This window comes from Oculina patagonica, chromosome 1 (assembly GCF_052425735.1).
Source record: "Oculina patagonica isolate OP01 chromosome 1, crgOcupat, whole genome shotgun sequence".
NCBI classification, from domain to species: domain Eukaryota; kingdom Metazoa; phylum Cnidaria; class Anthozoa; order Scleractinia; family Oculinidae; genus Oculina; species Oculina patagonica.
The window spans coordinates 40,124,484-40,151,860 of record NC_135758.1 but is presented as its reverse complement, the minus strand read 5'-3'; the positions used below and the strand labels follow the sequence as shown (position 1 = coordinate 40,151,860).

Sequence of the window (27,377 nt, the reverse complement as noted above, 5' to 3'; positions counted from 1 at the left end):
AGATTGTAATGAACAAACGAGTCAACTTTCCGATATCAGTTTTGTTCTAGTTTGTAGGTTTTGCTAAAGTAAACGACTTTAAACAGACTCAGAACAGACATGTATTCATTGTGCATAGGTTCAGCTTTATTATCTCAGAATTACTGGTGTCACGTTACCTCGACTCCCTATAAGCCGGACACCTCTCTAAGACGGACAGTTGGAGCCGGTCCCGACGGTGTCCGTCTTAGTGAGAGTTGACTTTACTCGCATATAAAGAATATCTTATTATCACTGCCGTCTTGTCGATCGGTTCTTGAATTATTAAGGCAATCTATTCTCAAAGTGCGTTTATGTTGTGTTAGTTCTCGGAGGGGACAAGACACTTAACCGTCACAAGAACACTGGAATGGTAATCCGCGATACCATAGCATCCAAGAGAGAGGTCTTATTGTTATACCGTATTTATTCTTTAAGCGCTTATTAAATTTTTGGACCTTGAGAGTGGGCGCATATTCGAGGTGGGCGTCACCATTTTTTGCAAGTAGTACGCTTACTCCTCTCCTCTCTCTCCTTCGGGGGTGGGGGTGGGCGTTTATTCGAGGCTGGGCGCTTATTAACTTTTCCTACCTACAGGGTGGGCGCTTATTCGAGGCTGGGCGCTTAATCGAATAAATACGTAGTTCTTTTAACAAGAGTAAGGCACAAGGCCTAACTTTGAAGTCTAGAAAATCACCTAAAACATATAACACAAGCCACTCAAGAAATTTATGCATGCTTTTGCTTCAGTCACGATATCGCCATAGGCTCTATATGGGATGACTTTGCTTATAGTTGCTAGTTATTCCATGTTAACTCTGTGCTGACGTGTCCTCTTCTCTCCATCCACACAGGGGCTTGCCGAAGACCTAAACACATTCCACACGCCAAGTTTATCGGCTCAAGTTTTAAATTCAAGGATAAGTTGAGGTACATATGTGACAAAGGCTACACGCTCAAAGGGTCCAGTATAAGACAATGCGGTGAAAATAGAAGGTGGTCCAAGGCTCCCTCATGCCTAAAAGGTATGTGTTAGCTCATACCATGATCTTGTTCTTTCATCTGTAATGCTGGATTGGTCGAACTAAATGGATGTGCCATACGTATCCTAGATCGCAGTCAACATATCAATATTTTAAAAAAAGAACGCATGCATTTCACATCGGTAAGCTTTGACATGTTAAATCTAACAAATTGTCTGGACAAAAATATTGTAAAATTTAAACAGATTGCAGTTATTTGACCATTAATAGCTTGCGAATACAGCCGCCAAAAGCGATCGAGACTAAGATGACAGGCGGCTGTATTTGCGGAGTAGCAACCATACATTGATAACTTCCCATCCACAAGTGCTACGCTATACCAAATGTATAAGCCCATTAGACATTAAAATAATACACACGTTAAAGACACTTCGAAACGATTTCACCCTATATGTTGTAGAAAGCAGATACAGATACGTCTTTGTGCCTTTTCTTTAATCCGTGGTAATCGCTTAGTGTACTTGCTTTGGTGATTGAAATCATCAGTGATCAAGAATCGCCAATTTATTTAACAATTAAGATTTTCTTCGTCGCCATTTTTTTCAATCAATCAATCAATCAATCAATCAATCAATCAATCAATCAATCAATTTCATTACTTCACTTAAAAATGGTGTACATGTGTACCATACGCGACGTGCGTATTGCCAGAAAATATCGACAAGGGTATCTATACTATCTATAACAGGCCGCAATGAAATTTGCTCGCGATTTTTGCTGTAGAATTTAAATCGTCTAGTGTGACGCTGGCTTAACCTGCGCTGCAACCAGTTGGTTGATGCATCTTAAAAGACGCATCCCAACACTTTTTTGAAAGTGTTTTACTTCATATATCATGACTCGATCTTAATGCATTGTCGTATAGATTATTCCTCCTGTGGAGAAAGTTCAGCAGACACCAGGTCTCTCCTCGGTGGTAGAAAAATAATGTCAAACAGGGGATGGTGGCCATGGCAGATCGCAATATACCGCTCATCAGGTCAGTAAACTGTCGTGTATATCCATGTACATATTGGTGTTCTAAAGAAGGCCTGTCCCGATTGTGCTTGAAAAATGCTGGAAAGTTGCACACTGCAATGCCAAAAAGTTGCTAAAAAATTGTCAAAAATCCTGAATTACCTACCTAAATTTTAAAAGTTGCAAAACATTGAAACTGAAAGCTTTAATTTTCGTTCTTCACAATAATTGCTAACATAATAATTGAGACGTAGCCGACTTTAAAGAGTTACTCGCAAATATGAGCGAAATTTAAGAATACTCTTAAGTCTAACGAAACTGAAAAGTGCGTTGTCAAGTGACAGGTTATGTGTTTAAAAGGTGATAAGAAATTCGCATAAATTGAAGTTTTGTATGAAATCGTTGACTTTTTCGTGCCTGGTATGCGCTCTAAACCTATATTTTGCTCAAAAATTGTTCACAAAGGATAAACTTGCTCGAGGTTCTAGAATCGCAAAAAGTTCCTCCAAACACCGAAAGTTGCAGCTCAAAAGTTGCCGAACAAAATCGGGACAGGCATATTCTAGAGGGGTTCGGGATTCCAGGTAAATAGACTCCGTGCACGATCCGGTCACAAAATTAGCCATGCTGGGACGCAAACCACGCAGTGCGATATTCAGAAAAAAGCGATCAAGCTTCACAAAATAACCCCCTATATTCCTTTTTTTTCACCTCCCTTTGCGTCCATCATGGCTGATTTTGTAGGGAAAAAACTATTTAGGAAACTGCAAAGTTCGAGCTCACCCAAGTCCTATTTTCAAGTGCATGTTCTAAATTTAAAATCGTAAAATCAGTTTAATAAGCTCCGGCTGGGTAGTGGGTGGGTTTATAAGCGGCGGGGAGCTTATATATATCCGCATAGGGTCCCAAATTGGTGTTGCTCTCATTTGATCATAAAGTCTGGGATGCAGTTTGCAATTTCGTGGCCTTTTTTTGTCAATGTCTACGAAATGTTTTGTCACATCGGTTAATTATCTCTTCAGAAAAGCACTTTTAAAATTATCAATCTGATTTTCTTTTCAGTTGAAGGTGGTGAAGCAAATGAATTATTTCATTGTGGTGGTACTCTTATTTCGCGTCAGTGGGTTCTGACAGTAGCGAACTGCTTTTATCGGGGATCTATTTCTTCATCAAACCGGTCATTGTAAGTATTGCGCCAGGTCGTTTACCATGTCTTTTATGTTTTCATTCATGGCAATCCAGGGCCATCAATTGATCCATGTCTTCTACTTTCCAGCCATTCAATTGACCACTTTCAAATCCATTTAACACTTATTCTCGTTTGTCCGTTTATCAGTCATAAAGCTCTTAACATAACATCCTTCGATACATTTTTAATTTTAAGGATAGTTTTTAGTTACTTGCTAATACTACTTAAATCTTCTCTTTTTTGCAGATATTTTGTCAAAGCAGGCATCCACAACCTGGCAAGGAAGGAGAAGTCACAACAGAAAATGTCACTTAAGGCGATATTTGTTCACAAAAACTACAACAGTAGCCTATATCTGAATGACATAGCTCTCGTGAAGCTTGACCAACCTGTAAAACTTACAAACTTTGTTCGAACCGTGTGTTTACAGGAGAAAAACGAAGGCGATTTGGCAATTCCTCAAACGCATGGCATAGCAACAGGATGGGGGATAACAAGAGCTCTGAAACTCGGGGAGCCTTTTCACCGTAGGGACTTGTCAAAAGTCCTTCATTACTCTTCTCTGAAAGTTCAAAATGACGATTTCTGCTCAAATAGATCGATGCCATTTTCCATCAACTCAACAGTCACATTTTGTGCGGGCGATGGGCAAAGAAGAAGGGGCACCTGCACTGGGGATGGCGGGGGAGCTTTTGTACGTGAAGCGCAAAGAGGAGATGACAACCGATGGGCATGGGTCGCCACTGGTATTGTTAGCTGGGGAAAGGGGTGTGGGCAAAAAGATGAACCTGGATACTACACCAGGGTGTATCCATTTATTGACTGGATTAAGAAAACGATGGATAAAAACTAGATACACGGAAGCCATTGCTTCTGAGTATAAACAATAAGACTATTAGATAAACGCCATAAGCTAGAAATAACGCGATTAAAAAGGTGGTTGATAAAGCACAGTAGTATATTATTGCTAACAGGAAGGTAAAGGAAGGTAGAAAAACAAGTGAAAGTCGTACCTGCAGAAAATGCTGTAAGAGGCGATCATTATTATAGATAAACTGGTAGCTGCATGTTATATTTTTATGCGTATCTAAACACAAAACCAAATCTTTTCAAGGCGACGTATGATGGTTAGCTTGCTGCCACAATGTAGAGAGGTTATAGAAAGTAAACTGTTAGCCATGTCATCTCTTATTGGAGAGTAACATATTTGCATTGATATTGATATTTTTAGATTTGCTGTTTGCGAAGATGTTTGGTGGGTAATGAATAAAACAGTTACTATACATACTGGAATCGTGGAGCCATGACTAATTCTCATTAAAAGAAAAAGGGGGGGGGGGGGGTAAGGCGGTAAGAATTCGGAGCGTAACGAAGCTCACTCAAGTACGCTCCTAGAGACGACTGTTATACTCTCAACGTCAACCATCTTGTGGCAGCCCGGAAGGGCTAAAGCGTTTTTCACTGTTTTTCACTTTAATGTCGAAAGTAATTCGCTTTTGCGTCAGATTTTCATTACTACCCTTAGTGTTTGGTTTAACAACTCCCGCCACTATCTCCCGTAAAACTAACTGGCCAATCGTACCATGCACGCCAACGTTTACCCGCGTTTCGCACTTGCTACATGTATTTGATTCCAGTTTTGATTCGTTCATTGCAATGTCTGTGTCTACTGTTATTTACCAGTGTGGTATCTTTGGGTTTGGCTTTTATAAAGACACTTAATCGAAAATCGCTTTTTTAAGTATCGTTTTGACCCTCGTACTATTTATTGATCGAGCTGGATTATAATGTCATGTTAAGACTTCACTTTCTTTGCTAATCAACACTCTTCACAGATGGACATCTCTACTAGAATCATTTTTGCGGCTGAGAATGCCTTCTTATTATCTCCATATTGTAGGTCCGCTTCTCAGATTTCTGCTGAAATCTGAGTTACCCGTATTTTCTCGATTAAACGCCGGACCCCGATTAAACGCCGGCCTCGTATAAACACCGGGTCAAAATTGCTAATTTTTAAATAAACGCCGGGGGCGTTTGTTCGAGGTCCCGGCGTTTATTTGAGATCAAGCTAACAAGTAAATATACTCCTTGAATGGCAGCGCTATGACATACTAGTATGGTATGCTGCTTTGAAAATTTTAATAAACGTTCAAAGGAAAAGTCTTAGCGTTACATAACTAGGATGGACGCTGTACAACAAAATTAAACCAGGCAAAGTTCGCATTCCTGTATTCACGACTGACGCATTTCCTTTCTTATGTTAGTGCTCACACTCACAGTCGTTGAAATCTCGAATATCCCGCCAGCGTTTGCTTATAAGTTGGACGAGGTTCTTTTATAACGAGGGAGAGGTTGGCGACATTGCCGTTTTTGAACTTAAAACTTTGTACCCATAACCTTTACTTGCATGCTCCTTTATTGTTCATTAACCGTTTATGTTCTGTTTGTCACAAATCTTGATTGCAACATAAACGTGTCCAATCCGCAATAATATACTTTTGGTTAATTATCAACTTTGGAGACCCAGGGACATTTTTTCGGGGCAAAACGAGGAGAAAAATCGCTCCGCCTTGACAAACTGCCCCTCGGTCTCGGAGATCGGTAACAGTAAATTAATCTGAAAAATTGACAGAAAATTACAGTCCTTTAATAAACGCCGGGCCCCGATTAAACGCCGGGTCCACCAAGCCAAGTTTGAAATAAACGCCGGGGGCGTTTAATTGAGAACATACGGTATAATCCCACTGTCATTTTGGACGCCTTTCTTCGTCTTTCAAGTATGCAATTAAAATATATTTTCTTTCTTTTTCTCGCAGTCTCGACGCTTCAGGATTCTACTAAAAAAATAATTTATATTATCGAAAGAGAGGTCAAAGCCAGGGTCTGGTTCATTACCCTAGCCTTCTCCACTTCTCAAAACAAATACATAAAATATACGTACATGTGGAAACCTTTGAGAAGGGAGTCCGTTACCTCTTTTGTGGTACGTCGGTGATTTGCTTGCTGGAATCCTCCAAGGAAGCAGTTGGCTTAGCGAGTACGAAGACTGAGTGACCACTATAATCAAAATCCGGCACACATTGCACCTATATGCCCCAGTCGCTGTATGGTGTCCACCAAGTGGAATGTCCACCAAATTGAGACAAAGTTAATTTCGAAGCACTTTCCATAAATATTTCACTTCGCTAACTGACAAAGCTTGCTTGAGAGACTTGGTAAAGTTCAGCTGCTTCTGTGGAGCAGCTGAGATAGCGCTTCAGGAGCTTTTGTACAAATCATCTTGACAAGAAGGCATAAAATGGACAGGACTGATGAAAATTAAACTAATTTATAAATGACATAATCACCTACAATGCCCTCTGTTTTATTTTCCATACATTTCACACAACTAGAAATGTAAACTTTTGATTTCATTGAAAATTAGATATACCTCTTCTTCCCATCGAAAATTTAGACATTGCCTCTCTCTCTTTGCTTTGCACTCTACCCCCACCCTCTTGTTTTACAGCCCCCTCCTGATAACTATTGCACATTCCCTTATTTTCTGTGCGAGTTTCTTATGGGTACACTTACAATTAACGAGTCTCATGAGGATGTTTCTTCCTTCAAGCAACTTTTATGTAGTTTGCATCCTTTTGCAGTTTAGCGCTGTTCAGCTGTATTTGTTTTCGTCCGAAAAAGCAGCTTTTTTTGTTTGACCTTCCGTCCACAAATTTCCGATGAAAATGATCACCGAAAACGTAACTTTAATAAAACGTTGACGTTAAAAAATGGCGAGTGGCCAAATGCTTCGCTGGCTCAAACTATGTAAGAATTTTGGAGTCGCATTTGCGTTTTCGTGTGGAAAGCGGAACGATTTTAAAAAAGCAAAGTGTGGACGGATGGTGATGAATGGAGAAAATATATATATGTTATTTTCCGGCCGGGAGGTCCGAATAGGGAAAAAACTGTACCCGAGGCCGAAGGCCGAGGCCCGAGCTCAAGACCGAGGGTTCAGTTTTTTCCTATACGGACCGACCTTGGCCGGCAAATAACGTTTTTATTTTTTTCCTACTTTAATTTGTTTGGTAAAGAAACCTAGAAAGATTGTGTAGAAAAATCTTTGTTTGTATACGCGCTCATTGCATACGCACTTTCAATGTTTAGTCGATCGACGGGTTAGCAAGAGTGAAGAATGCTGTTTGCTATTTAATTCCGAATAAAATAGCTTCGCTAAAAAATGAACAGTACTAATAAAAAAAGGTTCAACATATTTAATTTACACTGCAGAGAGTAAGAAAAGCAAACGAATCTAATAAAAATAGCACAAATGTAGCACAAAACTAAACGCTTTTAAATCGATTTCGGCTTTCCGATAAAAAATTCCCGATAAATGTTTTGAAAATCTTGAATGAAACTGCTCGCCGGGAGTAAGCCTACACAATGTCTTATACAAAACTAATCTCTGCGTTGATTCAAATTAGAATTTTATTCTGATAAACAGTGCGAAAGTGAAACTGAATGAAATGCGTAGTTCGGTTGCGAAATGCACAAACAACGACAAACTACGAACAGTAAACTAACACTCAATTTTGCCGATAAAGGAAATAAATACTCGCCTTTTGAAGATCTTCAGGACCTTTAATTCCACTAGTATGAAGTCCTTTTACATTAACAGCGGTTGGTAAGCTTCTTTTCCGATTTTAGAGAGCAAAACTTTCACCGCTACAAAATAATCTCGCGTGGTAAGCTCGTCGCGCAAAACTGCATCCCGCCCGTTCCGTTGACCGCGGTCAAAATCGGAAAATTCCGCCCGCTCCCGGAACCAATCAGATTGCAGGATTTGGTTCGTCTTGCCCGCTCGCGCGCTGAGAAAAAATTAAGCTGCGTTATCAAATGAAAAAAGATACGTGGGGACTCTGTGTAGCTTCCCACAAATGCTCACGCTTCGATCCAGAATGTCTACTTTTTTTTATTTCTCACGAGTTTTGTTTGAAATGCAAAATCTATTACACTCCAGGGGCGTAGCCAGTAGATGGTTACAGGGGTTCCGGAACCCCCTTTTGGGCTAACCATAGCTATAACTTCAAGAGGAAAGAAGGGAGGAGGGAGCCCCCTCGCCCCCTTCGCTAGATCGAAGGTTACAATATTATAATTTGTAAATTGGACGGATCATAAGAGCTTCCTGTGTATGGTCCTGCAATGTGGGATTCAGTGGCATCAGAGCCTTTGTTTGCTTGGTGATATCCTAGCTGAGTGAATGACAATCACAAGTTTATAGTATTTAATTTGATCACGTACCCAACAACTATTTACTAATCCATTTTTAATTTTATTAAGAACCCTTTAGTAAGCGAGATTTGCAGTCCCCTCTTAGCCATGTTTGGCACTGAGATTATTGGAAATTTGTGCTCAGAAACAAGGAAATGCCATTTCTGAGGATGCCCCGGACCCCCTAAGCAAAGAGCGTCTCTGGAACTCAGTGGTTAATCGGGCCAGCAAAACCACATCAGGAACCCCCCTATGCAAAACGCCTACCTATGCCCCTGCACTTGTGAATAGATTGACCAACCGTTTTATTTCCTAACATAGCTGGTGTTCCATACAAATCTTTCGCCAAAGTGAGCTTTTCTCTGTGAAAATAAGAAGTGTCGTCAAGTTGTATTATAGTTTATTGAATCAGGAATGAGAAACGTGACTTTAGTTTAAACATGTGCCATACACAGGTATTTTCTGGTCCTGAGGTATTTTCTGAATTCGTTTCCTTTTACTTAAGTATGAGTGTATTCCTCTTGTGACATCATTGTGCATACTCGTTGTGCTGTGTTTAAGTAAATTAAAAGTTCAAACAATAGCTAGAGGTAACATGTTATGACTAGACATTTTATTATTATTTTTGTGCTAATCATGACAATGCTCATTTTGATTATTCGAGTGAAGCCCCATAATGATGAAATCATTTGTAAGGCTTCCGAGGCTGCTGAAATACTAGTTGTCTAACGTAGAAAAACAATAACCGAGTTTCGACCGACAAAGATTAAGCCGGACTGAGAACCACAAACCTGAAAAAAACTTGCCAATTTTTTTCAAGATGCGTTTTCCGTGACGTTGCTCCTTTAAAAACGTCGGGTGGAAACATTCAATCGAACCTCGGATTAATTCGCCAGTATCCAACAGTGCTCAGGTAACATGTTATGACTAGACATTTTATTATTATTGTTGTGCTAATCATGACAATGCTCATTTTGATTATTCGAGTGAAGCTCCATAATGATAAAATCATTTGTAAAGCTTCCGAGGCTGCTAAAGGTTAAAAATCGAAGTTTTTTTACTGCAATTTTTTATAGATTATACTAAAACATTTAGACTACTCGCCCTCGTTTCCCGTGAGCGAATAGTCAACTCGGCTGCGCCTAGTTGACTATTTGCCCATAGAAAACGAGGGCGACTAGTCTAATTGTAAACTATAAACGTCGAGGAAATCTTTCAGCTTTCATTATAATATGGTGGAACTCGATTTAAACGGGATAGTAGTAATATTAGAGTCTCCATAATCAGCTTATCCTGAATTAAAGTGCCTAGATACCCAAATGACCCTGAAGATGGGAGATGAGGTTTGGAATGGATGAAAACCCGGGATTGCCATATCCGCATGAATAAGATCTGGAACCGAGAGTGTTGCCATAGCAAGACCAAAATATGCAACATGTAGTGTATTTCTTAGGGTACTACTGATTTTGTGTTTTTACACCAATTACTATTAAAACTTATGACGTCATCAGTTATCTAATTTGCATAATAGCGGAGCTCTACAGCGGCCCGAAGGGCCGCAGAGCAGAGCCCCATACGCATGAAAGAAGGAACACTATCGAAATGAGTTTTCATGGTCAACATGGATAGCGGCATGGTTCGCGGGCGCGTCCGTACGGCGTACGGAGTCGCGCAACATGGCCGCCATAGTTTGATGGTAGAAATAGTGAAGCAAGAAGGTTGTATAAAGGCGGCCTGTAAAATTTAAAGAGGTTTGAAAAGAAAAACAAGAAGCAAGGAAACAAAATGTGGCTGAAAATTACGTGTAGAAAGTAATCGACCGCCAAAAAAGTGGACATTGAGAGCCATAATCGATCGATGACTTTCGTGTCTATCTGTAAAGCCAGCATCGTACATGAAGGAGCATTCGAAAGCTAAATCGGTTTGATATAATAAACAAACCATTTTATTGCAACGGGGTAAAAAAACAAAAACAAAAAAAAAACTTGACAAACGCAGTCTGGCACCTTACCGATTGAGCTAATCCGACAGACTCTATAATGTACGTTGAATATATCCTATATCAATGTAATAGATATTGTGGAGTCTACTAAACTGCTGCGAAACTATAACAGGATCGCGAAACTATTTTCTATTGCTAGAAAGCAGATAATTTACTGTACTCTAAAGTAATTTTTTTGTGCCATGAGTAATGATTTTGCCCGCTTTAAGATTATTATTTTTGTCGTACTGCTGACATTCAGTTTAACCGTGAGAAGGAACGGGTTGTTTAGTACAGAACGCCAAACATTTTTAGCCGACAAAGTCTTGGTTATGGTTGCACGTGAAATTATGGACGGACCATTATTTTTTTGAGGGGGGAGAGGATGAAAAGAATTGAAAAAATTGTTTGCAGGGCCTAGAAGACAAAATAAATTGTTCGCAAACAAGATATGTATAACAAAACATAGATCACGTTTCGCAAAAAAATGTTTGCAGAGGTGCATAAACTAAAAAAAATGTTTGCAGATGTAAATTTTTCAAACCCCCTCCCCCTCCAAGAAAATAATGGTCCGCCCCTAATGAAAAACGTCGCCTTACTTACTGTGCCTAAACCAATCTGGCATGCAAATGGTATATCTTAAGGTCCAAAAAAGCTTAAGCAAAGGCCTTATTGGTTCCATGAGGGTTTTCGATAATACATTATTTTGACTGTTGCGTACTTTGGATGTGGTTATTGTCTTTTGAATCATTTGTTACATCAATAATTTGGTGATTGCACCATGCAAAACACTTCCAAGAATTCGTATTTTTACTTAGGGTTGGAGAAGGAAGGGGGGGGGGGGGGGGTGAAGAAATAAGCGCGCCGGCCTCTTCAGGAGTGGAGAGAAGATAGGTTGTTAAGGAATAATATCTGCTAAATAGGCCATTTCCGAATTAAGCAATGCCTCTTTTTAAAAAAGAGTCTTGTGCGAAACCATTCAAATGAAAATGAGTTTGATTTACATGAAAATGGACCTGTAGGTGAAACTTATTTCATATGAATGGTTTCGCACGTAGACTCGTTTTGAAAGAGAGGCAAAATAGCCTATTTAGATTAGAAACGAAATAACATGTGGTAATATTTTTTTTAAATGTTTTCTAGAGGAGTCCTCGTATTTAAAAACTTACAGTAAACCTTGTGGAAAACCCCTAATGAAACGTACATCTTCTGGAAAGTAAATTCATTTCATGCTTATGAACTCCAACTTTGAGGAGCAGCATGTAGATTTCACAGAAACAACTTTTGAAACCGACGTTCTGCTTGTAAACTGATGAGTCCAAAAACCACATGGCAGAGATAATTTGCTTAGAGGGTTCTCATAGCTGATATGCTGCACCTCCCTATAGAATTTTGAATTGAAATTTTTTTGACTGAAAAATAATTCCTTTATGAAACCCTTTCTAAATAACAAAGTACAAAGTGTTAAAGTTTAAGGGAATTTTACTTTAAAGAATTTTACTTGCGATACTATTTCGAGACTTTGTTCACCTTATATTAACCAGCGGTTAAAGCCCCTCTTTTTGACCCGACTGCTGGTAGGTGAGAACGAAGGCCTTGGGAACAAGCCCGACTATTAATATTACTAAAAAAACCACTAAAACTATTCAACATTTTATGCATTATTTTTATTCAGCAAAACAATGAACTCAGTTACATGCAATTATCGTAAAATTTCAGACAATTTTTCAAACGCCGGTATAACTCCAGACTGTTTTGTAGCAAATTTGCGTTGGATATTTAAACCTGTCATTTGTTCAAATCACTCGCTATACGAGCTAGCCAAGCAAGCAAACCGTATACAAGGAAAAAGGCACTAAGCAATCTAAACCAAGACCCAATGCAAAAATGGCTGCCTCAATTTCCGGCTTTCAGAAGAATCATTTGTCAGCTTAATTAAATTGCTTTAACTTAAAGGTCAATTCAAAGTTAACCAGTGCATGAAGTGCCATATGAAGGCCATACTTTTATCTTTTGGGAAGTTACAAATACATTTATGTGGCAAAAACTTGAAAACGGGGCTTCGCGGGCCAGGGTGGCTTTTTCAATACAAATCTCTTAAGTTGAATGAGTCACAAATCGGCAAACGAACTTTTAACCAAAAACACTGAAACTTCTAATTTTAGCATATTATTCGGTATATTTTTAAGTGTCACCATCAGCGTTTTAAGAAACTTGATAAATGATAACCATTTTTGCATAAGGTCTTTTCCACCATACGTTAACCTTATATCTTCTTATATCTTCTTTTTAATGAATAGCAAACTAACAGACTACAGCATGCGATAACACCAGCTGTGTTAAAGGCATATTTTACTTAGGCTTACAGTTATGCTCTCTTGCAAATTTATCCAATTGCTTTTTATCACTGTTTCCAGGGTCTGTGGGCCACAGTTTAACAAAGGAAGTCTCGTCCAGGTAGTACCTGCCTCCCCTATCTAATCCCATAAACAAGTACTCGTTGTCCTTCTTCAGTTCTGGACTCTTGCACGCTACACGCCGCACAAGTTCAGTTAAATTCAAGACCTTGTCGGGCGTGGGTTTCACCTCTCTAATCTTTATCTCTTTGTCACCCTTCTGAATAATTTGTACAACCTCGACAATGTACGAGAGTATGGTGTTTTCTTCATCGATCCACAAAACCTTTCCTTTTATAGCTGACGGGAAAAAAAGAAAAGAAATTTTATTTTTCCTTTCAAAATTACTACGTTGTCTTAGCGACGTCAGGCGTCAGTTAAGAAAATCTTTTCATGTTGTCCTTCAGTAGCATTTTGATAAAGATATTTAAACTATAAAAATAAAAATGTAGCCTAATACTACTGTAAAAGTTCTTTCTAAAAATTCTAGCTGTCGCCGATCCACGGCATTATCAGGGATATTCCAAGACGACTTGAAGTATCAGAGAAAGTTAAATTGGATAAATGCTTTATGTATTGTAATAGATTGCGTAATGCGCATGGAGTTTCACTGGGGATCCCAGATGATGCCGTGGATCGGCAAAGCTAGGATTTTAAGAATAAGAATTTTTACAGTTGTATTAGGTCCCATTTGTATTTTTATAGTAAAGAAAATCCTAACGGAATGACGTGGTTCTCAGTTTCACCCAGTGAAACATCAATTTTAGACATCAATTTTGTGCTTTTCTTTTTTTAATATTTTTATATTCATAATATGTGATAATAACTTTATAGACTTCCCTAATAGTGTTTTTTTTCTTTTTTCTTTCTGTGCCTCTTACCGACCTGTAATTTATTTTCATTTTATGCTAATGTCAACAGGTTGCCTGGCTCCACTATCCCCTTTTGTTATTCCAGTCAGCCAGTACTCTTCCCTTTTTTTATTTTGCTCTTTGTATTTATCTTCTTCATGTAAGTGCAAGAGTACATTAAAGATTGCCGTTGTCGGTCTCTATATTGATTGTCTATATTTTGGCATCATCTTCCGCCATGACTTATTCTTGATCTCAACAAGACCAACAAAGAACAATATACGGATGATACTGCCAACAGCTAACCAATTACTGCTCATGGTCGAGCTTTCCAGTTGTAAAATGCCAATAACAACGCTGCTCAATTGAACTATCAGTTTTAGTGACTCGTGACCAGAGATCCAACACCGTCTACTAACCCTAACAATTTTTCACTTGAAGCCCAAAAATGACCAAGGAACAAAAAATATCAAGACCCAAGTATTGACCTAGACACCCGCTAAAAGATAGACATTGGCTGGATTTCAAAATCTCGTTTTTGGAGAACACCTTGTATTGTATTGTCGCTGGTGGAACATAAAATTTAACGTCTCACCAACGTAATTGACGATTTTCATAGTTTTCGTCACATGTCTGCTAGGATTATTTTTTTTATACTGTAAGAAGAATTTAGATGTTAAATATCTTACCGTAATGGTATTTACTACATGCCATGTCGTTTAGCTTCTCGATATTGTCAATTGGGGGATCATGTTGAGCACATTTATCTGAGAATAAAATAAATAGCTTTAGAGATACATGTTTGTATGTGTAGTGCAAAAACAATCCTTTTTAATAACAGCGCGACCACTCGAACCGGGGCAAAGTTAACCAATCACAACGTTAATTGAGAACAAAGGATGGTCACCTTTTTTTAGCAACGGACCGATGACGTTCAAGAACGCAAACAATAGATTTACTACAAAATTCCAACAGTGAACAACGTTTGAAACAGTTGCGGACCTCTCAGGAAACCTGCCTTACACAGAAAGATTGAAGAAAAGAAACAAATTCCCCTTTCACGCAAAGCAATTTACTTCAAAATTATAACAGAAAGACATTTAAATTCGACGTGATGTTTACGTTTCACAAGGTCTCCTATCGTGACACAAAAAAGTGTTAAATGTGGTCACTAGTAGACAGTTATTCGGCATTCACGGACGATATTAGTATTATTTTTGTGAATTTCAAAGAAGACATTATAAGGTGTAAACGCAATTTGTAAACATTGGCTGAGAAAGTGACTTCCATCAATTTCACGACAACAGACGGAGCGAAATATTACGGCGTAATTTTGATTTCACAGTTTTCATTTTCACGCCCGGAATGAAAATTCTCAAACGAGTAAACACGGCGTAAAATCTTCAATTCACACTTCGTGGCCGTGAAAAATTTCACGATTAATGGTTTGACTCTTATTAACTTTTCACGTGGAGGGTCACATCTTGAAAGTATTGAAAAAAGGTTTACATGTTATTCGAAAATCTATGACCTCTTGAAAATTCAGAATCGAAGCTAACCAATCAAAAAAGGCAAGTTTCCTGAAAGGTCCGCAACTGTTTCAAACGTTGTTACTGTTTAACTTTTGTTTTTTAACTATTGTCTGCATTCTTGAACGTCATTGGTCCGTTAACGAGAAGGTCGCCATCCTTTGTTCTCCAATAACGTTGTGTTTGGTTAACTTTGTTCCAAGTGCCCCGGTTCGAGTAGTCGCACTGTAACACATACGCTATATGTCAATTTCTTGCAACAATGAAATTCCTGAATTTTTTCGATCGGCCAATTTTTATTTTACAAGTGAGTGACTGGAATAAGAAGGGGGGTTAGCAGTTAATCTATGCACAGTAATTTTTTTTTACTCCCTCATTATTATTATTATTATTTTTATTATTACTATTCTTCTATTATTCGGATACAGTCAATGTCACTTTGCTCACACCAAATACTTTTGCTGTGTTGTTTACAGTCGACATACTTTTAAGAAAATGAAACAAAACAATATCGAAAAGGTAAATCTCAATAAGTACACAATTACAAATGCACGGGCACACAGTTAACAATAATCGTTGTTCCAGTTCAATATTACCTTGGCTGCATTTGCACGAACTAGAGCCAACGTCGCAAGCTCCCAATTTTAAAGGACTGGACTCGCCAGGTCCATAAAATACACTACATTTATGATCTGTATTGACAAATAGAAAAGAAAATATCATTTAATACTACTAAGCTCCCCCAATGTCCTAGTAGCTCTGTGTTAGAGATACACAAAGTTCATGGGAACAATTTCTCTCCAAGCAATTTTTTTTGTCAGGTAGCCCGTAATATTTGAAGCCCTTGGTGCTACCCTAATTACGTTGACATATAAATTTAAGTGTAGGTTTTCTGACCGAGATCGTAAGATTTAAAAGAAGTTGTCATGGCAACGCAAAACTAGGTCAGGCCTACCTTAAAGGTGACCTTTTTGTCCAATCGACAAATTAGACAACCTTTACAATTTCAGCACAAAAATGAAAATCCAAATCTTGTCAACATTCGTGATAGTTCGTTTATTGAGGAACAGTTTAATCGAATGATGCAAATAGTCGTAGTCCCGAAGAGAATTTGATTGTCCTTATCTAACACCAACTCTGACCTGGTTTGTAGTAGTCGTACACTTTCACTGGCACCGCATGTACTCCACCCACGTAATACTCTCGTTCAAACTTGACATCAACACAGAGCTCGCGGTCACTAGGAATCTAAAATAAGTACGTTATTATTATTATTATTATTATTATTATTATTATTATTATTATTATTATTATTATTATTATTAAAGGCCATTATTAGACGCCATTCCCGCTAACGCAAAGATATTTTATTTACTTGTAGAGATCAGCTATCGTCCCACACTATCAATTTCTCGTAATCGAATGTCACGACTTAAAACATTTATTCGCAGGTCACAATATGGTTAATTTCGAAATTTGCTTGCCAGCTAGCATTTAAAAATCAACACTCTTCATAAAACGTGGCAGACAAATATCAATGATTAAACTTGTTTCAATTACTTTTAATCATTTAACTTACGGCGCTATACAATGCTAGTGTTAGCATTAGTGTAAGCACTAGTCTCGATGTTTGTAGTGTTTCTTGAGAACTACAACATGAGACTGTGCGCGTGAAATCTTACCTCACTGAGATAGAGCACAAGCGATCTATCTGATACCTCCAACTTATCCAATTCAGGTAAGGTGTCGTTCTGCTTCAGCTATCAACAGGGAAAAAACGTAACTTTATTCTACGGGGTTAAAAAAATGCATACAAGAGTAATTAATTATCATCATTCAACAACTTACGTTTTGCTCGGACTTGTCGTCCAGTTTAAACCCAGTTAAAATCCCAATATCCATAATGGCCATTCCTGTACTTCGTTTCTCTTTATACCTAAAATAATAGCCATGCCGCGTTAAAAATAAACTATTCTGTGATACAACACCGTGATACAACACCTTAAAGTGGCAGAATTCAGTGTCTCGTATTATGGAGGTGTTTTATTTTAAAAGAAGAGAACATTACAATTCTGTTTTCTCTGGGACCAAGTGAAGTGGAGTGTACGATACATAGACAAAGAGGTGTCCTGTTATTATGTTGTCAACCAGCAGAACGTACTAAAACCGTGACAGGGACCGAAACTTAGTGCGTTGGATTCCGAATCGAAAGGGGTCGGGGTCATAGTGTTATGTTTTTGGGCAAGACACGTCGCTACCTTAAAGTATAAATGGGTACCGAGGAGCAGTGAGGAAAACCTGAAAAAGTCTTACGGGAGAAGGGTTGGGCGGTAAGTAACTTGATGTGGATTAACATTCCATTCAAGGGGAGTAACAATATAACAATAGAGTTGATGTTCGCGGGCGTAAATATGTTTTTGGCCCGACTCAGGCTCATTTTAGCCCGAGCCGCAGGCTCGGGCTAAAATGAGCTCTGAGAAGGGCCAAAAAAATATTTACGCCCAAGAACATCAACTCTATTACTATTATAATCATTTCAGAGGGCATTTAGTTAAGAAATCAAAAACAGTAAGCGATATCTTGAACGCTGCCGACTTGCGAGTCGGCGTTTTTGTAAATCAGGTTTAAAAGTTTACAAAACTCGGCAGAAAACCGCAAAATTACTCAAAACAATCTTTGCTTGAAAAGGAAATTACAAAATTCTATCGGCAGCAAAGAAATAGTCGTCATTTAGAAGTGTTTAAATTAATTGTGCTGTTAACTGAACTGGCAGTTTGGAATATGTCTGAAATTCGACTGAGCGAGTTTCGCTCGATGAACACAAACTTACATTTACTTCGCCGCCTGGATTCTTCTTTAAGTTTCTAAATTCCTCTTCATCTAGCTGAGAAGACTGAGAATTTGCTTCCCCGTTCAGTCCGTTAACAATTTTGTCGTTATAAAGCTTAAAAGCAGTTTGCAATTGCAGATGGAAGCGTCTCGACTCAAATTAAACAAAGCTTGAAGTGATGCCAGCTTGTGCCAGCCAGCAAGAAAAGGGCGCGAACAGTTGAATGGTTTTCAGTTCTGATTGGCTGGCTTCGTTATTTTCTTGTTTCTGATTGGTCCACGGCAGCGTGCTAAAATATATTTTAGCCCGCTGAATTCTCCATTTTAGCCCGCAAAATACGCCGCAATGCCCGATGAAATGATTATAATACTTCTTGTCGCTTCATTCTACAGAAACTGGGATGAGCCTCCGTGTATCGGAGTTTAGACGCTTTGTCCGATGCAGTCTTTGCCAATCTACCTGTCTCTTCATTACCTTGTGCAGACCTTCAATTCAATGCTCTTGACAGGCTGCCATTTCTGTGGTTTCTTTTTGACTTTATCTTTGCCCTTGTTCTCACAACGTCTTTTCTTTACCTCCCTCAGTCCTTTGCATCCTTTTCCTTTTCTTTTGCGCTTTGTTTGTTTGTTTCTTTCCTCTTTTTCCTGATGTTCATTGTTGCCAGCTTCGTCTTTTACAGGACCAGACGGTTCTTCAGATTCTTCTTTCGTTTCCTTGGCCGTTGCGTTCAGATAAAACTTGCAGACTTCACCCCGTGACGAAGGAAGATTGTAGCGAATTTCCACCTTGAAATGAAAAGCGGAGCAAATGTTACACAAAGTGCCACAACTACAAGAGCTCATAATTTGTTAACTCTAGTATTTTTCAAGGTGGAGATCATGTGGTGCTTAATAATATCGGTTATTAAGTTTCCTATCCAAACGGGACATCTTTTCTTCATATGGACGGGCCTTAATTATATAAGGAGTGGTCTTGTACTTAGGACAGGAACATTCATGAGCATTCATGTTTCCGTATTTGAGTGTTAAGGTCATTGCCTTGTATTGCATTGCGCATCCTTACTGCGCAGAATTTTAGCGCGCGCACATTGCGTAAATTGTCGCTTTCACGTAAACGAGTATGGTGACCTATCAATTTTTTCTCATATTTTGGTTGTAGCGATCAAATTCAATTCCTATGTTTGAAAAATAAATTATCGCTAAAAACGTGTACTTTGTCAGTACTCGCAGAGGAATCATAAAGGAATTTCATGGAATATACAAGGCCTTCCTGCTCCTAAACGAATATGGTGACCCTTCTTTTTCATTTCAAAATTTAAGTTCCCTTAAAGTAACAACCAGTAGGCAAAGTTTGGTTAAAAATCTATGTTCAGTTTTATTTCAGGGTGATTACCTTAAATACTTTAATAGTTTAAGAATGCAGTATTCTTGATTCTCCGTTCTTGTTTGCAAGACAATTTAATGACTTTTTTATGAGAAATAACATATCGTTTGCTCAAGGGAATTAGCTTACCTCCAGCAGTCCAACCCCGCTTCCTCGAGTTTCAACATTCAGTTTTCCTCCAAGGAATTCCTTAACCTGTCGAAAAAAAAAAACATAGAAAAAAGTCCAGCCCTGAGGTTGTAGAGCTTCTACGTTTAGACCCTGTTTTACACAGCTACATTTTATAGCTGTTAATATAACTTCTATTTAAACGAGATTAATAAGCGTTTAAGTCGTTTATAGTAATGTTAATCCTTACATCGATTTCTCTCCGTAACAGCGCGTTTTCTGGCGTAAAATGTATCTCCGGTGGCTTCCAATCTCTGTCCAATTCTGATGTCATTTTCACTCGAAGATCCACCGCGTTTCCTGCCGTTTTCTCGCTGTACAGTGCTAAAGCTTGTAGAGCCACGACTGTATCCTGAAAATAGAAAGGCTTAAATGTAATTTTGCTCCAAGGACCCTCGATATCTTGCCGAGCAAGACCGAGGGAAGAGCAGCAACAGCCAGTAGATCTCGACATCCGTTAAAGAAACACATGACAAAATGAACCGTTGCACACAAAGGCTCACTGTCTTGTTGCGTTCGACGAAGGAGAGCGCAAGCCTAATTTTGTTTTTGTGTCCTGTGTCTGTTGAGTTGGTATGCCTGTGTACTGTTATGCGGAATGAATCGAGCTGCATTGCGCGCGCGGATGTAAGGACACACGATTAGCCTCCCCCGCTTGATTTTTGCAGGGGCAAATCTCAGCCGGGAAACTGGTTGCCACAGATGGCCTCGATCTCATGCAAAACAAGATGGCGTCCCAAAATGACCTCGAAACATTATTTTGCTTGAAAAAGGGCTAAAACGTGTGGCCAAAATTGTAATTTTGCCGAAAATGTCATGGAGAACATTAGAGGGTTATTATCAAAGGTAGCAGAGTTGTCTTCAGCCACTGAACTTCATAAAAAGAGTGGAAATCGAGTAAGTTGATGCATAGTTTCGTACGGAATTTGTTCGTAGGTAAACCATTGTGTTTTCCTGCAATTATATGTTTCCTTATATGTTGCACTAATTGTTAGAATTACATGCATCGAGAGTGGGTATAATGCGGATCAAAATCATTTTATCACTTCTTTGAAATGTGACGGGGAAATCGTTGTATTTTGAATGTTACATGCGTGAAGTGGATAATACTGTGTGAATTATGACTGTATTTTTAAGTACTTTGTGGAATTTTAAATCGAAGTGAAACTATTTCCAGAAGTTTGTGGAAGTTTAAATCTCGTTTAGTGCCAACGATAACAAGTCAAGTGATTTAAATAATTATTTTTGTGTACATAATATTTCATTCATTCTATGTTCCTTTGGCTCGTCACACAATCTTTCTCAAACTTATCCTCCTCGCGTTTAGTGAGGTATAAGCATAGTAACTAACTTTGGTATAAGGCATACTACTAGTAGGCCAACCATATCGTTTATTTTGCCAATGCCTACCTACCTTGGGTCTATTTTACCTATAGGTCGAACGCAGTCCCCTAATCTCTGATTACTACTAGTGATAGTTCATTAACGTGATGGTGGCAGGAAGTGAAGAAACGGAATGCTGCTCTTTCCTTCGCACAAGTTCGAAATGGCAAAAAAAAAACTGAGAGGGGCTAAAGAGGTTAAAGCATCAAGGGTCAACTCTTCAATCCGTCTATAGTGGTATTACAGGCTAGGGTTGGTTCTTGGGTCATTTTGGAATGAGGTGCATTTGAAATTGTGCTAACAAGTTTTATGTTTTTCTGTTTTCGGTCTTAAGGTCATTTCTTAGTATCGCATCCTTACTGTGGATAATTGTATTAACGCGCATATAAAACTTGCCGGCTTTTTCTTTTAATTACGCGCCAGAGAGGTAAATCTTCCTTTTCTTGTAAACGAGTATGTTTTTCCTACCATTTTTTCTCTTGGTTTGAATTGAACAGTAACTTGCTTTCTTTAAAATAAATGTCGACCAATTTCCAGTAGATAATAAAAAAACAATTGTCGGAAACGTGAACATTTTAGCAGGCAGTCGTGGATGTAACTGATGATATTATAAGGACTCGTTGCGTATATACAGGGTCAATAAAATGACCCCTTAACAATAACATTGGGGTCAACACAGTGACCCCCTCCCCAATTTTTTATTTCAAAATTTAAGTTCCTATTTAAAATAAACATCAAATAGGAAAATTTTGACAAAAACGTCATTGCGGGTTCTATTTAAAAGGAATGATCTTAAGTTCTCGTCGTTGAAACTGCTTACACGGAATAGACAACAAATTAAGACATCAAGCGATCACCAATTAACACACGAATTCCAAACTATTTAATTCAGAGTACCGGTTACCGACCTGAGTAGAAACAAATCCAATACCACCCTTTCTCTGACTGGTTAGATATGTTACAATTGGACCGGCATAACCAGTGCGCCCAAGGATCATTCGAGTCAGCAGTGCATAGCCAGCGGTCTCCACATTAAGCGCATTCCCTCCAGCGTTCCAGTAGCGTGACTTTTTAGCTGAAATGATAAATCAAGACACAGTTCAATCGTGTATGGCAGGTGCAAACTTACCTTGAGAGCAACCGCAGCATTCAGAATATTTTTGAATTCATGTCTCCTCAAATGGTACCCGCAGTGAAAAGATACGATAAAAAAAGTGACTGTGAAATGACGATGTAAAAGTGTGAGTTTTAAAGCCAATTTAAACCAAAATATAAATTATAGTTAATGTCTAACCATACACACCAGTAGAGAGAATAAATCAGGTCACTTCCGGTCATTGATCACTTCCCACATATGAGTTACTCATGTCGGATGATCCCGCTCAGCCAATCAGCATCTACCATGTACGTGAAATGGTGCACTGTATTATACGCCAGGCATAACTAATCAATGACATCAATGACATCAATGAAATCAATGAGTAATCAATGAGTAATCGATGGGTAATCAGTTGATTAGTCATTGATTATTGGCGATGATCAATGAGTAATCGATGACTAATCGATAGACCACAAAATTTTTGGTCATTGATTAGTCATCGATTGCATCGATCAGTCATCGATTGCATCGATTAGTCATTGATTGCATTGATTACTCATCGATATAGTCTCGTGGTTGATAACCGGAATTTGTAAAAGTATTAAACACGCTATAACAATCTAACAATATCATGGTAACACGTGAAAAAAGTACAGAAAGTAAGTGCTTGCAGCTGTTCCGGTGCGTAATGTAAGTGCTTATGATGGCTGTCTCCCTAAGCCGAAGCAGTTTTACTTTGCTGACAAACATCCCCTGACCAAAATCTATAACCACGTAGTCGATTCTTGTCTTTGTACTTGTTAGTTTCATTTCCAGACTGGTTGGTTTTCCTGTTCAATTGTTTTGTTATTAAATAAAGAGTTGGGTAAAGTGAAATATTGAAATATCATCTGTATTTGTGCTTAGCCCTTCACGTCTTGATATGCCGGAAGGTTATTTGACCTTTTGTGAGGGCGTAATTTCGTCAACAAGAATGCCAGTTATAAAGCAAAATATGACTAACATAGAGAAAAAAAATCACAAAAAATGGTACAAGAAAGCAAGGAATGTGTCTTTTGTTTGCAGTATGATAGTTGACGAGTAATCGATGGGTCATCGATGAGTAATCAGTAACATCAATAGGTAATCAATTACATCAATGAGTAATCGATGTCATCGATGAGTAATCGATAGGCCACAAAATTTTTGGGCTTCGATTACTCATCGATTACTCATTGATCATCGCCAATAATCAATGACTAATCAACTGATTACCCATCGATTACTCATTGATTACCAATTGATGTCATTGATCATCGATTAGTTATGCCTGGTATACGTTAGAGTTCCTCATTCTGTTTTATCTGACGTTTCAAAAACCGTCACTAGAAAAACACATCTTCCGCCCAGTCAGTTATTAATGGGAGAGTTTTAAAACATAATAGATGTATTTACACTGTATATAAGCTCTTTGTGCTCCAATATCAACACGCATTTTCTCCTCTCTGGCCTGTATTTTATTTTATTTGTTTTAATTTTACCTACTATTTCTACCCACAAGTTATGAGATTCATTCCCATCATGTATATGTGAGGAGACATTAGAATACAATATTTACCTACAAACAATAGTTAACAGATAATTTTAAACTAACCGTTGTCGTATATAGCACGTTGCACAAGTCGGTCGTTTGCATTGAATTTTTCCTTGCTATCTACCAGGGCCAGAGCATACGCCGTGAGCGCCATACTGTAAGGCTTGTTGAGTGTTTTGTACTTTTTCTCCAAATAGTCTTTAGCGAGGAGTATCGACGCCTGTAAATTCTAGAGGGAAATTATAAAGTTACCCATAAGTAATTCAACTTAAAAGATGGAAATTTAGCTGATTACCGTATTCACTACAAAAAAGGATCTTGAACGTCACCCTTAAAGATTCGAACCGCTACCGTCCCTCAAAAAGCTTTTCTTTATTAGAGTAAATAACGAATAGATATAACGTCGGCGATACGCTTTAAAGGGGCTTAGACACGGGAATTTTGCAAATTTTTGGTCTTAGCTGTTCTGAAATAGCTGGTAGGCAATTTAACCCACGAAAAACATTATCTTTGAACATCCAAACGAGGTTATAACCTGAATTTCTTGATAGAAATGAAACTTCAGCTATAGATATCGAGTTGGGGGGAACAAATTGAAAAATTTAGCCTTAATTTTTCAAGTTGCAATCCATTTCCATACTTCTCAGTTCTATATTTTAGATTAACTAGCTCTTTGAATACATCAAAATTTGGGATTTTTGAATGTTTCCGACTTACCCAGATATGCAATTTTGCTAGGATTAAAAAATAATTCAACAAATCACTTTTTTCGAATATTCCAGTAAACACGTCTTGTAGCGTAAGTTCATCCTGTTGGCCTGATAATACAAACCAGAAATTTTCGAAGTGTTCCCAAAAGAGATGTGTCAAAGAGCATTGGTAAAATAAATGAGATGCAGTTTCTGACTCATTTTTGCAAAATGTACAAGTATCATATGGAACATAACCGATATTTGCTAGTCGCGTATTAGTGAATGTAATATCATATAACAGTTTAAATTTAAAACTTCTAACAAAAGTTTGAGATGAGACAGACTTCAAATTAAGAAAAACCTTCGACACAGTTGCATCATCTGTGGTATTCATGATGTCAATGTATGCACATGGTTTTGTGTGTTGGGTTCAATCATAATGGTTTAATCCGAATGTTTCACCACCCGTGAAACACTACAATTGGCGACAAGGATAAACTGGTGTGAGGACGTGTCTGTTTGAATGAAATCTATGGCGACAAACGACGAACCTCGCGGAATACAGCCATTTGATTGTCGAGGAGATAGCGCGAGTGTGGGGCCAAGATGGCGGCGATGGAGAAAGGCATTTCAATTTTATGTCGATCGTGGGATCACAGAAGCTGCTCGAAAAAAGGCGTTACTCTTACACTGTGCAGGAATGGAAGTTCAAGATATCTTCGAAACCTTAACAGATCCAGGCGCACCTGAAGGGGAAGACGACAATGTTTACAAGGCTGCACTTCGAACATTCGATGCATATTTTACACCACAAGTGAATGTGCCGTATGAGCGACACATGTTTCGCCAAATGAAGCAAGAAGAAAATGAAACGGTCGATCAATTTGTTGTAAGACTAAGTAATCAAGCTGCGAATTGTGAATTTGGCACTTCGAAAAATGAGCAAATACGTGATCAAATTATCGATAAATGTAAGTTCACGGAGCTTCGGCGAAAACTTCTGGCAAAAGGACAAGATTTGACATTAACAGAAACGCAGAAAATTGCTCGATCTTTGGAGGTGTCGCAGACACAAGAGAGGCAGATCAAAGGCCATGCAGGTGCAACTGTTAGTGCCATAAAAGAAGACAACAAACCCAAGAGTAGTGACAAAAGTGATCAAACGAAGAGTCTGAAATGTTACCGACGTAGACGAAGTGGTCATTTCGCGCGTGACAAGCATTGCCCGGCAAGATCTCAAACCTGTACAAAGTGTCACATGACAAGACATTTTGCTTCAGTTTGCAAAACAAATCAAGAGCAGAAGAAAAAGAACAAGAGAAAACAAGATAGACGGGAAAAGTTAACTGCGTGGAGGATGGTGAAGATGATGATTATGCTTTTGCTGTAGGATCTGGTGAATCATATCACAGGAGTGGATCAGAGACTGTTGATTTACAAGTGGGAGGTGTGATTCTCAGTGGAGTTCTCATCGACTAAGGGTCATCGTGCAATAATATTAACCAGAACACATGGGAACAGTTGAAGCTGAAAGGTGTGAAGTGCAAATCATAGACGGCAAATCAGAAATTGTATCCTTATGGAACTTCAGAACCACTGAACACTCTGGGAAGGTTTGAGGCGTCGGTGAACCTTGCTGGAAAGGAAGTTTCAGCCGAATTTATTGTCATTGGCAGTGAAGGCAGATCAATAATAGGCAGGAAGACAGCCATGGAATTGGATGTACTAAGACTGGGACCACAAGTCAATGCTGTAAGTACACCAGACATTGTTGATGAATACAAAGCTTGTTTTGAAGGAGTAGGCAAGCTAACTGATTATCAAGTTAAATTCCATGTGAACAAAGAATTTAATCCAGTGGCTCAGCATCCGAGACGAGTGCCATTTAGTCTCAGAGAGAAAGAAGAGAGCAAATTGCATGAGCTAGAGCAAATGGACATTATTAAGAGTACAAAGTACAAAGTACAAAGACCTACACCTTGGGTCAGCCCTATTGTAGTAGTTCCCAAACCGTCTGGTGAAATTCGATTGTGCGTTGATATGCGCAGACCTAATGAAGCAGTTGTGAGGGAAAAACATCCAATCCCCACTGTTCATGAGGTCCTCCAAGACATGACCCAAAGCAGTGTGTTCACCAAATTAGACCTTAAGTGGAGCTATCATGAACTAGAACTGAGTGAAGAATCACGTGACATCACAACATTCACGACACACGCTGGACTTGATCGTTACAAAAGATTGATTTTTGGAATAACATCTGCCCCAGAGATCTATCAGCATGCTTTACAGCAAGCTCTGCATGGATGTGAAGGCGTGCGTAACATATCTGATAAAATAATTCTTCATACTAAAGATGACCAGCAACATGATGAGATGCTTGAGAAGCTGTTAGAAAGATTCCTACAGCTAGGTTTGACCATTAATCGTGAGAAGTGTAAACTCAAGATGGCCCAGTTAGAATTCATTGGATACTTATTGTCTACACGTGGCATCGGACCAGCGGAATCCAAAGTTAAAGCAGTACTCAATGCCAGAGAGCCCGAGACTGTAGCAGAAGTAAGAAGTTTTATGGGACAGCTGCAGAACCACTTCGACAGGTGACACGAAAAGGAGTTGCATTCAAATGGGACAAAGACCAGCGAAAAGCATTCAAAGGTCTGAAGGAAACACTGGCAAGTGCTGAAACATTAGCTTACCATGACAATGATGCCAAAACAAGAGTCATTGCAGACGCAAGTCCGGTAGGACTGGGCGCTGTTCTTGCTCAAAAACAAAATGGCTAATGAAGACTAGTTTACTATGCCAGCAGAAGTCTAACTGCAGTTGAAAGAAGATATTCCCAAACGAAAAGAGAAGCATTGGCCTTGGTTTGGGCTTGTGAAAGGTCTTTATTATGTTTCATGTTTATCGGTACCGGAAACTGGAAACTGATCAAAAACCGCTTGAAGTGATTTACTCAAGTAACTCTCAACCATCTGCAAGAATTGAACGATGGGTTTTGCGACTTCAGCCATATGAGTTCACAGTGTCGTATC

The 27,377-nt window shown here is 38.7% G+C and overlaps 3 protein-coding genes across 3 annotated transcripts in view; 1 reads left to right on the top strand and 2 right to left on the bottom strand.

Moving 5' to 3' along the window:
* LOC144630699 (complement C3-like) overlaps positions 1-4,288 on the top strand; it is a 49,492-nt gene extending 45,204 nt beyond the window's left edge. The window contains exons 34-37 of the mRNA XM_078489081.1: positions 873-1,043; positions 1,927-2,040; positions 3,081-3,201; positions 3,454-4,288. Of these exons, the coding sequence (XP_078345207.1) occupies positions 873-1,043; positions 1,927-2,040; positions 3,081-3,201; positions 3,454-4,060 (1,013 nt within the window). The 3' untranslated portion in view covers positions 4,061-4,288. The remainder of the gene's footprint in view (positions 1-872; positions 1,044-1,926; positions 2,041-3,080; positions 3,202-3,453) is intronic.
* LOC144630687 (complement C3-like) overlaps positions 1-27,377 on the bottom strand; it is a 170,152-nt gene that overhangs the window by 84,154 nt on the left and 58,621 nt on the right. The window lies entirely within an intron of this gene.
* LOC144630858 (complement C3-like) overlaps positions 12,761-27,377 on the bottom strand; it is a 32,816-nt gene continuing 18,199 nt past the window's right edge. Inside the window, exons 11-21 of the mRNA XM_078489222.1 lie at positions 23,711-23,879; positions 21,887-22,053; positions 19,786-19,947; positions 19,557-19,622; positions 18,519-18,829; positions 17,063-17,150; positions 16,897-16,968; positions 16,357-16,462; positions 15,811-15,906; positions 14,375-14,452; positions 12,761-13,134 (exon numbers count right to left, since the gene is read on the bottom strand). Of these exons, the coding sequence (XP_078345348.1) occupies positions 12,791-13,134; positions 14,375-14,452; positions 15,811-15,906; positions 16,357-16,462; positions 16,897-16,968; positions 17,063-17,150; positions 18,519-18,829; positions 19,557-19,622; positions 19,786-19,947; positions 21,887-22,053; positions 23,711-23,879 (1,659 nt within the window). The 3' untranslated portion in view covers positions 12,761-12,790. The remainder of the gene's footprint in view (positions 13,135-14,374; positions 14,453-15,810; positions 15,907-16,356; positions 16,463-16,896; positions 16,969-17,062; positions 17,151-18,518; positions 18,830-19,556; positions 19,623-19,785; positions 19,948-21,886; positions 22,054-23,710; positions 23,880-27,377) is intronic.